Source organism: Thamnophis elegans, chromosome 3 (genome assembly GCF_009769535.1).
Source record: "Thamnophis elegans isolate rThaEle1 chromosome 3, rThaEle1.pri, whole genome shotgun sequence".
NCBI classification, from domain to species: domain Eukaryota; kingdom Metazoa; phylum Chordata; class Lepidosauria; order Squamata; family Colubridae; genus Thamnophis; species Thamnophis elegans.
The window spans coordinates 149508625-149524769 of NC_045543.1; the positions used below are offsets into that span (position 1 = coordinate 149508625).

General features: G+C 45.4%; 1 protein-coding gene across 1 annotated transcript in view; it reads left to right on the forward strand.

Annotated features, from left to right (window-relative positions):
- Window positions 1-13887: 13887 nt before the first annotated feature.
- The window catches only part of LOC116506330 (carbonic anhydrase 14-like), a 30652-nt gene continuing 28394 nt past the window's right edge, over window positions 13888-16145 (forward strand). Inside the window, exon 1 of the mRNA XM_032214016.1 lies at window positions 13888-14128. Within this exon, the coding sequence (XP_032069907.1) occupies window positions 14011-14128 (118 nt within the window). The 5' untranslated portion in view covers window positions 13888-14010. The remainder of the gene's footprint in view (window positions 14129-16145) is intronic.

Consider the following 16145-nt stretch of genomic DNA (forward strand, 5'->3'; position numbering starts at 1 on the left):
TGCACAGTGTTGAAAGAAACGTCCTTCTGGGTTCGGCTCCAAGTGGGGAAAAAGACACTGGAGACATGGAGGCTGCTTGGAAAGATGGTTTTAATGTTGGACAGGGCCACATGGCTTGAGCCCTGAACAGAAAAGGGGATCACATGCTTCAATGTTGGTGGAGAAGAAGAGAAGGGCTGAGGGAGGGGCTTGCTAGGCTTTTTATACCCTGTTCAGTCCCACCTCTCTGTTTCCTGTTCCTGTGTAAGAAATGTATTCTGATTGGTTGTCAGACTCCCATGGTGCCATGCAGGGGGCTACTCTCTAGGCTGTTTTGAATCCATAGATGAGTTCTCAGATGCCATGTGGAGAGTTGAGTAATATCCCTTCCCCCTACAGCTGCAGTGAGGAGAAGTCTTTATTATGTAAAGTGGGCTGGCCTGGCCTTCTCAATGGCCTATTGACAAAGTGGGGATGGGCAGGAAGCTACAGGCAGCCATTCTGTCTTTTAAAGCATGTTTCTTTCTTTTCACATCCAAAGAAATATTCTGCCTTTTCAGCATTTCCTAGGATATTTCATTTTTCTGGGAGAGGGCTGGGTGAGAACTTCCCACAACAGAGAGCACACTGGGTTGAGAAGAAGGCTCAAAGATGTCCAGAATGCACAGCCCTCCCTCAAGAGAGGCGGAGAGATAGACATTACCTATTTCCTGTCTACAACAGGGTCCTTTCATCAGTCCCAAGAAGGCTCCACACCCATATGCACCACTCGGGTGACCCCCGAGGACACAGCTAAGCCTCCAGTGGCCTCAACGACTCTCTAAAAGGATGCAAATGCCCAGCTGTCTGCAAGGAGTATAAATCCTTTGATTCCCCACCATCCAGTCAGAGCTGAAGAAGCTTCTTGCATAAGAAGCAAAATGTCTTCAATAGAAAACAAGAAAGTCCAGTGGCCTCCTGAAAAAGCCCCTTTGGGGCATTCCGGGTACAGTTTCTCAGAGGCCCTGAGGCATCTGGAAGGAATTCCTTATGTGGATTGGGGTGACTGGGTGGAATCCCAGAGGGGGGGAGGGTGCTGAGCTGTGCTTGAGGGAGGGGCTCATTGTGGTGGCCCACCCAAGAGTTTGCCATCATTGCTCTTACGCAGGTATGAACAACGTTTCTGCCCAGGAGAACTGGGCAAGGACTGAATTGAGGATTGGCAGTCCTCAATTTAAGACTATAGTTGTGACCAAAATTTCCTTTGTTAACAAGGTGATTGTTAAACAGGTTGTACCTGATTTTATGACCTTTTTTGCCAAGGTTGTTAAGAGAACCACTGCAGTTGTTAAGTAAGTCACACAGTTGTTAAATAAATTGGGCTTCCCCATTGACCTGCGACTGTGAAGTAACCATCCTCTGCTACCAAATGTGATGTTCCCGTGGGTCGTCCATGAGGCCAATGTGAAGAAAAGACAGGACACGACCTTTCTCGGGATGGAGCGACCCAGATTGGGGGTCTGAGAGCCCCTTTTATTGAGATAGGACAAAGGCAGGAGGAGCAATCAGCATGTGATTAAAGACAGCCTGTCAAACTACAATTTCTAATCTACTGCTCAGTCTATATATGGTCAAATCCTGGGCGTCATTGGTAGGGCACATCTCAGGATGTTATGTTATGAACTATCAGGATGTTATGGGGTTTTAGGAGTTTGTTTTCTCCTGTGTGGTTCAGCGTGGCTCTGCATGCCCTGGTATGAACTGGGCCATGGGTGACCCACACCTACACAAGGAACTATATTACAACATGCGACCAGGGCTGGATTTAGATGAAAAGAGGCCCTAGGCTATTCCACTTATGGGGCCCTTTCACCTCCCATTTTTAAGTTTGTAAATTACACGAGAGACAATAAAATACACCATTACTGTGATATATATCAATATATATCAATATATATAGCTGGCCTCCCGACGGAGGGCGGCTCTGCTCTGCGGCAAAGGCAGCGAGGCCAGCCGCCTCCCCTGCTGCGCTCAGCTGCCCGGCTCGGCCCCCTCGCCCTCACCTGCCTTGCCGCTGGTGGGCTACGCGTCGACGGGGCGGCTACTGGGAGCGGCCGTGCCTCTCGCCCGACCGCCTGTGCCGGGAACGTGGGCGGGCTCCCCAACTGCCGCGGCGCTGGAACGATCTTAACCAATACATTTTTATGTTTGTTTATTAGTCATATGCGTAGAATTTCTCCTTATTTTCGGTTCAGTGTTTTAGTGTTTTTAGAATAGTGTAATTTTAATTTTGCTAACAATTTGAATGTAGGCCCCTCTTGATCTTGAGGCCCTAGGCTGAAGCCTAGTTAGCCTATAGGAAAATACGCCCCTGTTTGCGACCCATCATGTGACTCAGGGCCCCCGCAACCATTGTAAATATATGCTGATTGCCAAGTGCCTGAATTTTGATCACGTGATCCTGGGGATGCTGTGATGGTTGTACTGAGAAAAAAAAAATTATACAAGATTACTATGCTAAGCTCTATGAACAAGAGAAAGTGGAAGAGGGAGGAGTTAAAAAGTATTTACAGGATGCTAAGCTTCCCCAGATATCAGACGAAACTAGATCAATGTTGGAAAGTAAAATAACAATGATGGAGCTAACGGAAGCACTTAAAAAACAAAATAATGGAAAAGCCCCAGGTCCGGATGGACTACCAGTGGAATTCTACAAAATATTTGAAGAAACCTTGTCTCTCCCACTCTTAGAAGTTATGAATGAAGTGATATCTGAGAGCAGAATACCTAAATCATGGTCAGAAGTATATATTGCATTGCTACCTAAGGAGGAGACTGATTTAACACAAACCAAGAACTATAGACCAATTTCTTTATTAAACTCAGATTATAAGCCATTTGCATCAATATTAGCAGAGAGTCTTAAAAAATACTTAAATAGCTTTATCCACTCAGACCAAAATGGTTTTTTTTTTTAATCAAAGAGCCAAATTAAAGACAATATGAGAATGATTTTGAATACTTTGGAATGCTATGAGGCTCATCCCAAAAAACAAATGGCCTTGATGTTTCTTGATGCACAGAAGGCTTTTGACAACGTGAATTGGCAATTTATGTTTCTACAATTGGAACAGATGAACTTTGGTAAGAAATTTATCCAAACCGTACAAATGGTATATCATAAACAAACAGCAAAGGTAATGGTAAATGGAGAATTGACAGATACTATTGAAATAAAGAGAGGTACGAGACAAGATTGCCGATTATCACCGTTACTTTTTGTCTTAACATTAGAAGTTTTAAATAGAAAGATTAGAGGAGAAGAAGAAATAAAAGGAATGAAAATTAAAAAAGAAGAATACAAGCTACAAGCGTTTGCAGATGACTTGGTTTTTATTCTTGAAGATCCACTAGAGACAACACCCAAATTGTTAAAAAGAATAGAGGAGTACGGAAAAGTAACAAGTCTGAAAATAAACAAAGATAAAACAAAGATTTTGACAAAGAACATGTGAAGTACCCGTGGTTCGTCCATGAGGCCAATATTGAGAAAAGACACGGACACGAGCTTTCTCGGGATGGAGCGACCCAGATTGGGGGTCTGGGAGCCCCTTTTATTGAGATAGGACAAAGGCAGGAGGAGCAATCAGCATGTGATTTAAGACAGCCTGTCAAACTACAATTGCTAATCTACTGCTCAGGGAAGTTCTGTCTATATATGGTCAAATCCTGGGCGTCGTTGGGTAAGGCACATCTAGAGTGAACTATCAGGATGTTATGTTATAAACTATCAGGATGTTATGGAGTTCTGTTTTTTCCTGTGTGGTTCAGCGTGGCTGCGCATGCCCTGTTATGCACTGGGCCATGGGTGACTGCCACACCTACACAAGGAGTTATATGACAACAAGAACATACCATCAAGACAAAAGGAAGAGTTGTCAGAAGCTTTGCAGATTCAAATTACAAGCAAGGTTAAATATTTGGGGATATATTTATCATCTAGATGATAAATCTTAAGGAGGACAATTATACTAGACTAAAACAACAAATTGCGACTGACTTGATGAAATGGGAAAATCTACAACTATCAATGATAGGAAGAATCTCTACAATTAAAATGAACATTTTACCCAGAATCTTATACTTATTCCAGACAATCCCAATCAGATTGGGTAAGGACTTTTTTCAAGATCTAAATAAAATAGTTTTGAAGTTTATTTGGCAAGGGAAAAAAGCAAGAATAAAACTCAAATTGTTACAAGATGCTAGAACTAGAGGAGGATTGGGCTTACCTGATTGCGAGTTATATTACCAAGCAATAAACTTGATGTGGATTAAGGATTAACACTAAAAAACTCTAGATTATTGAGTGTAGAAGGTCATGATTTACTGTTGGGATGGCATGCTTTTTATGGTATAAGGGAACTAAAGCACATGGTTATTTTAGAAGACATTATATAAGCGAGGCTTTGTTATTAAATTGGGAAAAGGTTAAAAGATTACACTACTTAAAAATTCCAATCTAGATATCAATGATTGAAGCATTTTCATACCCAATAATATATTGTTGAAAGAAACGTCCTTCTGGGTTCGGCTCCAAGTGGGGAAGAAGACACTGGAGGCATGGAGGCTGCTTGGAAAGATGGTTTTAATGGTGGACAGGGCCACATGGCTCGAGCCCTGAACAGAAAAGGTGATCACATGCTTCAATGTTGGTGGAGAAGAAGAGAAGGGCTGAGGGAGGGGCTTGCTAGGCTTTTTATACCCTGTTTAGTCCCACCTCTCTGTTTCCTCTTCCTGTGTAAGAAATGTATTCTGACTGGTTGTCAGACTCCCATGGGGCCATGCAGGGAGCTACTCTCTAGGCTGTGATGAGTTCTCAGTTGCCTTGTGGTGAGTTGAGTAATATCCCTTCCCCCTACAGCTGCAGTGAGGAGAAGTCTTTATTATGTAAAGTGGGCTAGCCGGGCCATCTTAATGGCCCATTAGCTGGGGATGGGAAGAAAGGTATAGGCAACTATTCTGTCTTTTAAAACATGTTTCTTTTCACATCCAGAGAAATATTCTGCCTTTTCAATATTTCCGAGGATATTTCATTTTTCTGGGAGAGGGCTGGATGATAACTTCCCACAATATAAAAAGGAACAAACAGATATGTTGAAATACTGAATGCAGAGGGTGAACTCAAATCTATTCAAGAGCTGAAACAAGAAGGAATAGAAATGAATTGGTACTCATATGTACAGATACAATCTAGATAGAATGAAGATAGAAAATCAAAAGGTCTTTACGAGAAAATGACTGAGATCAAATTTTAACAGGTACTGATGAAAAAGTAATTAAAAAATATGGATATTTACAAGAGGAACAAGTTAAAGAAACTATGATAGCTTGGGGGGGGGAAACTTTGGGCATGGGATTGATTTAGAGAAATGGCAGAAATTATGGTCTCAAAATTATAAAATGACAATGTCTACTGCATATAGAGAAAATTTGTATAAGATGTTTTACAGGTGGCATCTACCCCCAATGAGAATTGCAAGAATGTCCAAGAATATATCAGAAAAATGTTGGAAATGTCATCAGACACCGGGCTCATATTACCACATGTGGTGGACTTGTATTGAAGCTAAAAGATACTCGACTAAAATTCACATGTGGTTGGAGAAAATGATACACAAACACATAGATCTTAAACCAGATATTTTTTTATTGGGAATTATACCAGAAATTTATAACACTTAAAATATTTGATTGTAAATGTTTTAACAGCAGCTAGAATCGTATTTGCAAAAAACTGGAAAAATGAAACAATACCAAACAGGAAGAAGTTATTTGAAAAATAATGGAGTGTGCTGAAATGAATAAATTGACACTTGAAATTAGAGAACAAGAAGACGAGCAATTTTATAAGATATGGGATTTGTTTTATGAGTGGTTGGGGAAAAAAAACCTGGAAATGAAAAATGTTTTACCTATGTTTTAATTGAAGGAGTTAAGTGATAATACAATTATGTTGTGAAATAGATTAATAATGATACAATGAAAGACTATATATATAGTGTCACAACCCCTGATATGCCCCAATTATGGGAGGAAGCTAACTGCTTCCATCATCTGTCAATCGGCTCATCACAAGAGTCCATCACGACAGAAACCCAATATTTTTACTGTTGCCTTTGTTATATATGTTATATAGCACAAATAAAAAAAAACCACACACACACACACATATATATGTGTGTGTTTTTTATATATATATATTTGTGCTGATAAATAAATAAAGGGAGACTAGTATAGATCTATTTCAAGCTATTTAGCTCTCATCAGCTAGCCATACCCTTACTGGGATTTGAACCTGGGCTATATTACATACTAGGCAGACTTCTTAGCCATTAGGCCACAGGCTCTTATCCGTTATCAGCAAAGCCAGGGTGAAAGGTATCTATTAGATTTCTTTTACAACCCCCAGAAGGCCCAAATATGGGAGGAAGATCATTACTTCCATTCTCTGTCCTTCAGCTCGTCACAAGAGACCATCCAGACAGAAACCCAATATTTTTACTGTTGCAAGTGAAAATAAAAGTAAAAGGCATACATACATACATACATACATACATACATATATATATGAATTGAATAATTTAGAATTTTTTGTTTTAAAATGGATAAGGATAATGAATTTATGTATACTTGATAGAAAATTGATGATATAATGTATAACTCTAAGTATATATTATAAAGATATTTTGTTGTTGATAAATAATTTTAATAAGGAAGTAATCAAAAATTGGTATATATATGAAGTGAGTATTTAGAATACCTTGTTGAAAAATGAAGGAATAACATTTTTGTTTGAATGTATGATGTACAAGGACAATAATGAACGTAAGCATTCTCGATAGATGATTGGTGGGATTATACATAATTGAAAATAGTGATATACAAATGTAAATAGTGGGTAATTTTTTTTATATTGTAAAAATATTCAGAATGGGATAAGTGATTATATAAAGGTATATTATTATTAAACAGAAAATCAAGGATGTAAGAGAATTAGGTTTATTGAAAAAACATATTCCTCGCAATTGAATATATGTTGTACAATGAAAGTGAGGTATTTAGTTACATTGGATGGAAAATCTGTGATTGTATATGTAATTGAGAATATGGATGCAAAAACACTTGTAACCAAACGACAGGCTATATGTAATGAATGAGAATTTTTTTTATGTTGTTTTTTTATGTTTAAAAATAAAAGAAAAAATTTGGAAAAAAAATCTGGCAAATCCATGCTGACTCTTGGAAATTGCTTTATTCTTTAAGGATTATTTGGTTTGTTCCAGAGCCTAAGAGAAACGCCACCAGAGGAGGCTGTGGGCAAAGCACTTCAGGAGTGGATAACAGCTCCCCCCCTCCCTCGCTTCCCTCGTGTAAACCAGACAGGAAAGAAGACTAGATGTACTAATTCTACTTTATTGTAAAGCAACATTAATAGCAGAATCTTGCCAGTCTGCAGGTACAAACTTCCCAGCGTCCCTTTTAACCACCTGATCAGTTAGGGCAAATCTTTCCTCTGTTAAGTCACTGAGGACTTTTGCCTGCCTGCCTGCCTGCCTGCCTGCCTGCCTGCCTGCCTGTACACACAGCCAAGGTGGCGCAGTGGGTAGAGTGCAGTACTGCAGGCCACTTCACCTGACTGATATCAGCAGTTCAGCGGTTCAAATCTCACCGGCTCAGGGTTGACTCAGCCTTCCCTCTTTCCGAGGTGGGTGAAATGAGGACCTGGATTGTTGTTGGGGGCGATATGCTGACTCTGTAAACCGCTTAGAGAGGGCTGAAAGCCCTATGAAGCAGTATATAAGTCTAACTGCTATTGTTATTGCTACACAAATTGAGGTGGCCTTGGACTGGGCACTTTCAGTCCGAAGTTGAATATTGTTTATTACCCAGGAGATGGAAAGATGGAACGGGTTCCTTTTATAGCTAGAAAGTTTACAGGGAGAACAATACAATGCAATCAATGGCACCTCAGACGAACCTAGACACCCCCCTCCCTTCTTGGTAGCCCCTCTTCTGAACTGCAGACAGGTACCCACAGCTTCCCTACAGCTCTGAATGCCAAGCCAGCAAGCTTCCACTTTCGCTGGGGGGGGGGGGAGAGGGGGGAATGGGGACTGAAGAGCAGATAGCCATGGGAAGAAACAAACTCCTCTCTTTCCTTGCTCTCTTTCACCGCAGCCGCTGGTCTGGAGCCACGAGTGACCCACCAGTCGGGGATACGGCGGTGGGGGAGCGCCCGTGAACTTGGCGAGAGGGAAGTAAGCGAGCAAGGCGAGCAAGGCTTCTTGGGGGAGACATTCTTCCCAACCCCCGGAGGGAGGGGCTCTCTTGGGGACCCCCAGAGAGTCCCTGACCCCTTTGGCAGCGAGCTTCCGATTGCCTGGTCTGCTCTCCGCTGAGCAACTGCTCGAAGGGGTGGCCACTTGGTGCCCTGCCCGGTGCCCGTTCCCGGCGAAGCAAAAGACTCGCCTCGAAAGGCGTCAGGTGGGAGCGCGACCTGGCACGCCTGGGGGGCTTGGAGGAGCCGTCGGGGTGAAGTTCTTGCAGGCTCCACCGACAGCTGCTGTCGGGGGGCGGGCGAGACACAGCCACTCCGGACAGACCGATCTGTACCGAAGCTAGGGCGGTCCAAACGGCCGTCTGGCGATGCCTGAAGGAGCCCGGGCTTTCGCTGAGCGGACCTGGGGCGAGCGGAGAGAGGGCTGAGTCGCCGATCCCCGATGCTCAAAGCCTCCGCGGGGAAAGGCTGCCCGCTGGGAGGAGCGGCGGTGAGTGGCTGGGACTCCAATAGCAATAGCAATAGCAGTAGACTTATATACCGCTTCATAGGGCTTTCAGCCCTCTCTAAGCGGTTTACAGAGAGTCAGCATATTGCCCCCAACAATCCGGGTCCTCATTTTACCCACCTCGGAAGGATGGAAGGCTGAGTCAACCCTGAGCCGGTGAGATTTGAACCGCTGAACTGCTGATCTAGCAGTAGCCTGCAGTGCTGCATTTAACCACTGCGCCACCTCGGCTCACAGGACGACCTGGTCCTGTGATTTAGGAGGGGCGAGCAAAGAGGGGCGGCGCGGTGCTTCTCCATAGCCTCGCTCGCCCAACCCCGATGCTATCCAGGAGGGATTCGCTTATTCAGACAACGCCCGATTCATCTATTACAGTGTTTCTCAACCTTGGCAACTTGAAGATGTCCGGACTTCAACCCCCAGAATTCCCCAGCCAGCGAATGCTGGCTGGGGAATTCTGGGAGTTGAAGTCCGGACATCTTCAAGTTGCCAAGGTTGAGAAACACTGATCTATTATTTCTCATTTATTCATTATTTATACACCGCTCATCTGGCTGTTTGGGGCGACTCTTGGTGGCCTGCGTTGGAGGCTATAAAGCGCCCTGATCGAGGTGGCGCAGTGGTTAAATGCAGCACTGCACGCTACTTCAGCTGACTGCAGTTCAGCAGTTCGGCTGTTCAAATCCCACTAGGCTCAAGGTTGACTCAGCCTTCCATCCTTCCGAGGTGGGTGAAATGAGGACCCGGATTGTTGTTGGGGGCAATGCGCTGACTCTGTAAACCGCTTAGAGAGGGCTGAAAAGCCCTAGGAAGCGGTATATAAGTCCAACTATTGCTATGTCGCGGCCGTGGATTTAAATTTTCTGCCGACCCTAAGGGGGACTAGATGTTATCAATTGCGTTGAATTGGCCACCTCGTACATGGCAGCCTGGAGGGTCGCTCTTTCCTCTTCTGGAAACGTTGGGGGTGGGAGTTATGAGCTGAGGTGGCGCAGTGGTTAAATGCAGCACTGCAGGCTACTTCAGCTGACTGCAGTTCTGCAGTTCGGCTGTTCGAATCTCACCGGCTCAGGGTTGACTCAGCCTTCCATCCTTCCGAGGTGGGTAAAATGAGGACCCGGATTGTTGTTGGGGGCGATATGCTGACTCTGTAAACCGCTTAGAGAGGGCTGAAAGCCTTATGAAGCCGTATATGTCTAACTGCTATATCTATCTATCTATCTATCTATCTATCTATCTATCTATCTATCTATCTATCTATCTATCTATCTATCTATCTGGGTGAAATGAGGACCCAGACTGTCGGGGCAATATGCTGACTCTGTAAACCGCTTAGAGAGGGCTGAAAGCCCTATGAAGCAGTATATAAGTCCAATTGCTATTGCTATTGCTATTGCTAAAATTATAAAACGGTTGCACCCCGGCTGGAGCCCCAGGTCAGGGGTGGGTGGAAGGGCTGCTGCTACTGCTGCATCTGGGGCTCAATCCGGCCTCAAGAGCAGCGCTGCCATTTACAAAGAGGCTCAGCCAGGATGTTGGCATGGAGTTTTAAGGAAGCAGGAGGCGAGCTGCCTGCGGTACCCGTGGCGCGGGAAGAAGGCGCTGGGGATCGCTCACTTCCGGAGTATTTTGGGCCAAGCTCGTGTCTGACTCTTGGGTATCCCTACTAAGATCAAAGCAACTGGGATCAGGGTCGATCGGAGTGCCGCGAGCCTTGGCTGTCCTGAGGAAGGTCCCAGGTCCTTCCTGCGCTCCTCGAATCCCAGAAAGCCACTCTCGTCCCGCCGCTGCGAAAGGAAATCCTTGGCCCCGAGACTCATACTTTCAAAGTCCTTCTCGCCTTCCCGGGCTCGGCTGCGCCAATGCCTCTCCCGAGGTGGCGCAGTGGTTAAATGCAGCACTGCAGGCTACTTCAGCTGACTGCAGTTCTGCAGTTCGGCTGTTCAAATCTCACCGGCTCAGGGTTGACTCAGCCTTCCATCCTTCCCAGGTGGGTAAAATGAGGATCCGGATTGTTTTGGGGGGCGATATGCTGACTCTGTAAACCGCTTAGAGGGGGCTGAAAGCCCTATGAAGCGGTAGATAAGTCTAACTGCTATTGCTATTGCTATTGCTATTTATATCTATATCTATATCTCTACCTATATCTATCTATCTATCTATCTCTCTCTATCTCTATCTCTATATCTCTAAATCTATACCTATCTCTCCCTCTCTCCCTCTCTCTTTCTCTCTCTCTCTCTCTCTCTCTCTCTCTCTCTATATATATATATATATATATATATATATATATATATATATATATATATATATATATATGTATATCTATATCTCTATATCTATATTAAAAAGAGCCGAGGTGGTGCAGTGATTAAATGCAGCACTGCAGGCCACTTCAGCTGACTGCTATCTGCAGTTCAGCGGTTCAAATCTCACCGGCTCAAGGTTGACTCAGCCTTCCATCCTTCTGAGGTGGGTGAAATGAGGACCCGGATTGTTGTTGGGGGCGATATGCTGACTCTGTAAACCGCTTAGAGAGGGCTGAAAGCCCTATGAAGCGGTATATAAGTCTAACTGTCAGTAACTGTCAGCCTTCCTCCAGGGTCGGTGGGTGGCGAAGAGCGCTCGCGGGGACTGGGAGGGCGGGAGCTGGATTCCTCTCGGCGCTCTCTGACCCAGAAGCAGGTTCCGGCGCCCGCATCTCAGGGACAATTGGGCAGCCTTTTTATTGCCCTGCAGCAATGCCGCTCCAGGCTCCCAAGGCCGGTTCTGCCCAGAGAAATCGGCGGAACTCAGAGAAAAGACTTTGGGCGCAGGAGTCTTGCAAGGCCCCCCCCTGCCCCGAGCCTAGCCTGATCCTGCAAGAAGAGCCGAGGTGGCGCAGTGGTTAGGGTGCAGTACTGCAGGCCACTTCAGCTGACTGTTATCTGCAGTTCAGCGGTTCAAATCTCACCGGCTCAAGGTTGACTCAGCCTTCCATCCTTCCGAGGTGGGTGAAATGAGGACCCGGATTGTTGTTGGGGGCGATATGCTGACTCTGTAAACCGCTTAGAGAGGGCTGAAAGCCCTATGAAGCGGTATATAAGTCTAACTGTCAGTAACTGTCAGCCTTCCTCCAGGGTCGGTGGGTGGCGAAGAGCGCTCGCGGGGACTGGGAGGGCGGGAGCTGGATTCCTCTCGGCGCTCTCTGACCCAGAAGCAGGTTCCGGCGCCCGCATCTCAGGGACAATTGGGCAGCCTTTTTATTGCCCTGCAGCAATGCCGCTCCAGGCTCCCAAGGCCGGTTCTGCCCAGAGAAATCGGCGGAACTCAGAGAAAAGACTTTGGGCGCAGGAGTCTTGCAAGGCCCCCCCCTGCCCCGAGCCTAGCCTGATCCCGCAAGAAGAGCCGAGGTGGCGCAGTGGTTAGGGTGCAGTACTGCAGGCCACTTCAGCTGACTGTTATCTGCAGTTCAGCGGTTCAAATCTCACCGGCTCAAGGTTGACTCAGCCTTCCATCCTTCCGAGGTGGGTGAAATGAGGACCCGGATTGTTGTTGGGGGCGATATGCTGACTCTGTAAACCACTTAGAGAGGGCTGAAAGCCCTATGAAGCGGTATATAAGTCTAACTGCTATTGTTATCTATCTATCTATCTATCTATCTATCTATCTATCTATCTATCTAACTATTCTATCTCTATCTATCTATCTATCTATCTATCTATCTATCTATATCTATATCTATATCTATATCTATATCTATATCTATATCTATATCTATATCTATATCTATATCTATATCTATCTATCTATCTATCTATCTATCTATCTATCTAACTATTCTATCTCTATCTATCTATATCTATATCTATATCTATATCTATATCTATATCTATATCTATATCTATATCTATATCTATATCTATATCTATATCTATATCTATATCTATATCTATCTATATCTATCTATCTATCTATCTATCTATCTAACTATTCTATCTCTATCTATCTATCTATCTATCTATATCTATATCTATATCTATATCTATATCTATATCTATATCTATATCTATAATCTATATCTATATCTATAATCTATATCTATATCATCTATATCTATATCTATATATCTATATATCTATCTATCCATATCTATCTATCTATCTATCTATCTATCTAACTATTCTATCTCTATCTATCTATCTATCTATATCTATATCTATATCTATATCTATATCTATATCTATATCTATATCTATAATCTATATCTATATCTATAATCTATATCTATATCATCTATATCTATATCTATATCTATATATCTATATATCTATCTATCCATATCTATCTATCTATCTATCTATCTATCTATCTATCTATCTATCTATCTATCTATCTATCTATCTATATCTCCCTCCCTCCCTCCCTCCCTCTATATCTATCTCTCCCTCTCTCTATATCTATCTATCTATCTATCTATCTATCTATCTATCTATCTATCTATCTATCTATCTATCTATCTATCTATATCTCCCTCCCTCCCTCCCTCCCTCCCTCCCTCTATATCTATCTCTCCCTCTCTCTATATCTATCTATCTATCTATCTATCTATCTATCTATCTATCTATCTATCTATCTATCTATCTATCATCTATCATCTATCTATCTATCTGGGTGAAATGAGGACCCAGACTGTGGGGGCGATATGCTGACTCTGTAAACCGCTTAGAGAGGGCTGAAAGCCCTATGAAGCGGTATATAAGTCTTAACTGCTAACTGCTAAGATCAGGCCGGTCCAGATCAGGCTCTGGAGTAGGGCACCGGCTTCCGGCTCAATCGACCAGGACGCACCGTGCAGAAAAGGGGGACGGGGAAGGGGAGGGCATGGCCAGCCTCCCGGTATGAGGACGGAGACAGCCCTGCTCCGGCGGGGGTGGGGTGATCCCTGCGGCCACAAATAATAAGCCAAGTGGGGCTGGGAGAGCCGCTGCGAGCGGAGGCGAGAGTGAGCGGAGACGCTTGAAGCCTCGGCCAGGGCCGAAAGGGGGCACCTTCCACCCGCGGAGCTCAGCACTTCCCTCCGCAGGCTAAGACGCCCCGGCGGGGCGCACCACTGCCCGCTATAAAAGGCGTTAGGCGCGTCCCTTCGAGGTCTGGGAGACGCTCCGCCGCCACGGACTCTCGGCCTGGCTGGCTGCACAGGCGACCTCGAGGACGGACGGAGATGAGTCCCGCCAAGAGGCTCCGGCTCCGGCTCTCCTCGCTCCAGCTGCTGCTGCTGCTCTGGGCCGCCCCGCGACCTTGCGCAGCGGGCGACGAGGAGGAGGAGGACGACGACTCAGGTGGGTGAGGGGCGGCGGCGGCGGCGGCAGGATCCCCCTCCCCGGCTTCGTTTCGGGCCATCAGCTCCACCTGTGGCTTCAACGGTGGCCGCCGCCGGCAGGGCTGCTCCGATTCGGTCGGCCTGAGGAAGGGGCGACCTCCTTCCCTCAACACCCCCCACCTCCGACAATCTGCTCAGTGGGGGACCCTCCCTCCGACCGAAGAAGCCCTACGGAATCCCTCCGGCTGGGAATTCAGGTTGTCGTTGGGCAGTGCCAATTCTGGTGCCCAGGAAGTTGCCCACTCCCGTTCAGTCATTGGCACTGACTGAACGGGAGTGGGCAACTTCCTGGGCACCAGAATGCCCTTGGGCTGCCCCATCGCCGGCGACTCCCTTTTCCCGGCGGTTCTGGAGCAAAGATTGCTCCGGAGTCAAAGTTTTAACCGCGGGCACGGCAGAGGAGGCGGTAGCCGTGAAGACGCCGAAGGCTCTCGGAACAGAAGGGTCCCTTGAGGGGGGGGGCTATGCGGGAACCCCCCTCCCCTAAAATAACCTTAGTGACTGACAGAAGGTCGCCTGTCTCTTGCTTGGAGCGTTGACTTTGGTTCCCCGGGATTTTCACCTGCCATGAAGGCCAACGACGTACGTGTGTGTGTGTGTGTGTGTGTGTGTGTGTGTGTGTTTTGAAACAATAAGCGTTTCTATTTGGCTTGTAGCTCTGAAAAGTTCAACCTCTGAGCTCCAGAATGCAGGTGACTATCTGGCTTGTTCAGCTGGGAAACTTTTCTTCCTGTTAGCAATCTTTTCGTTCGGAGCTGCCCTTTCCATGTCCAGGTCCAGGTTTTAGAGCAAACACCCTCCCGTTTCCCTGCTGGGTAATACAAAGCAATAGTTAGTTAGCAATAGTTAGACTTATATACCGCTTCATAGGGCTTTCAGCCCTCTCTAAGCGGTTTACAGAGTCAGCATATCGCCCCCAACAACAATCCGGCTCCTCATTTCACCCACCTCGGAAGGATGGAAGGCTGAGTCAACCTTGAGCCGGTGAGATTAGAACAGCTGAACTGCAGAACTGCAGTCAGCTGAAGTAGCCTGCAGTGCTGCATTGAACCACTGCGCCACCTCGGCTCCTTATAATAAATAACATTTAAAATGTTTATTTTAAAATAATGTAAGCCGCTCACATTTCATTGCTGATACCTGGTGAGTATTGGTGTTTCAGATACATTGATCCATTCTTAAATTGGAGCTGTTCATAAAGGCCAGGTACTCACACCAATTTGGGGGGGGGGGGGCTGAGCATTTGGACTCTCTGAATCTTGTCTGTTTAAGCATCTTCATAGTCTGTTGAAAAAAAAGTATATAACATTTGTTTAAATCACTGCCTCGGGCTTATTTACTGACCATTCAGTACTAATGCAATAGCAATAGCAATAGCAGTTAGACTTATATACCGCTTCATAGGGCTTTCAGCCCTCTCTAAGCGGTTTACAGAGTCAGCATATCGCCCCCAACAACAATCCGGGTCCTCATTTCACCCACCTCGGAAGGATGGAAGGCTGAGTCAACCTTTGAGCTGGTGAGATTTGAACAGCCGAACTGCAGAACTGCAGTCAGCTGAAGTAGCCTGCAGTGCTGCATTTAACCACTGCGCCACCTCGGCTCTTATAGGAGGGTCCCTAATCTAGCCATCTCCTCCAATTATCTTTTGCCTGCTGAATATGTCCTGGGGAGGGGTGCGGGGGGGGGAGACCCTCCACGCAGCTATTCAATTTAGGGGGCTTCGTATCTGAGACATTATAAGTAGAGGTTCCATGTATAGGGCAGCCATATACATAGTTGCTCAAAAGTAACTTTCGTTGTATTATGGAGGTTCTCTGAGTTAAGTTTGAGACTGCAGATGTCCCTACTGGGGACCATCCTCAGTGCAGAAGCTTTGAAAGCAATATTATTATTGAGCTCCAAGTAAGCAGGTGTAGGATTGCAGCCTAAAGACTTAATTGCAGTGTAAAATATTCTCCCCCGTGGTGGTTAAT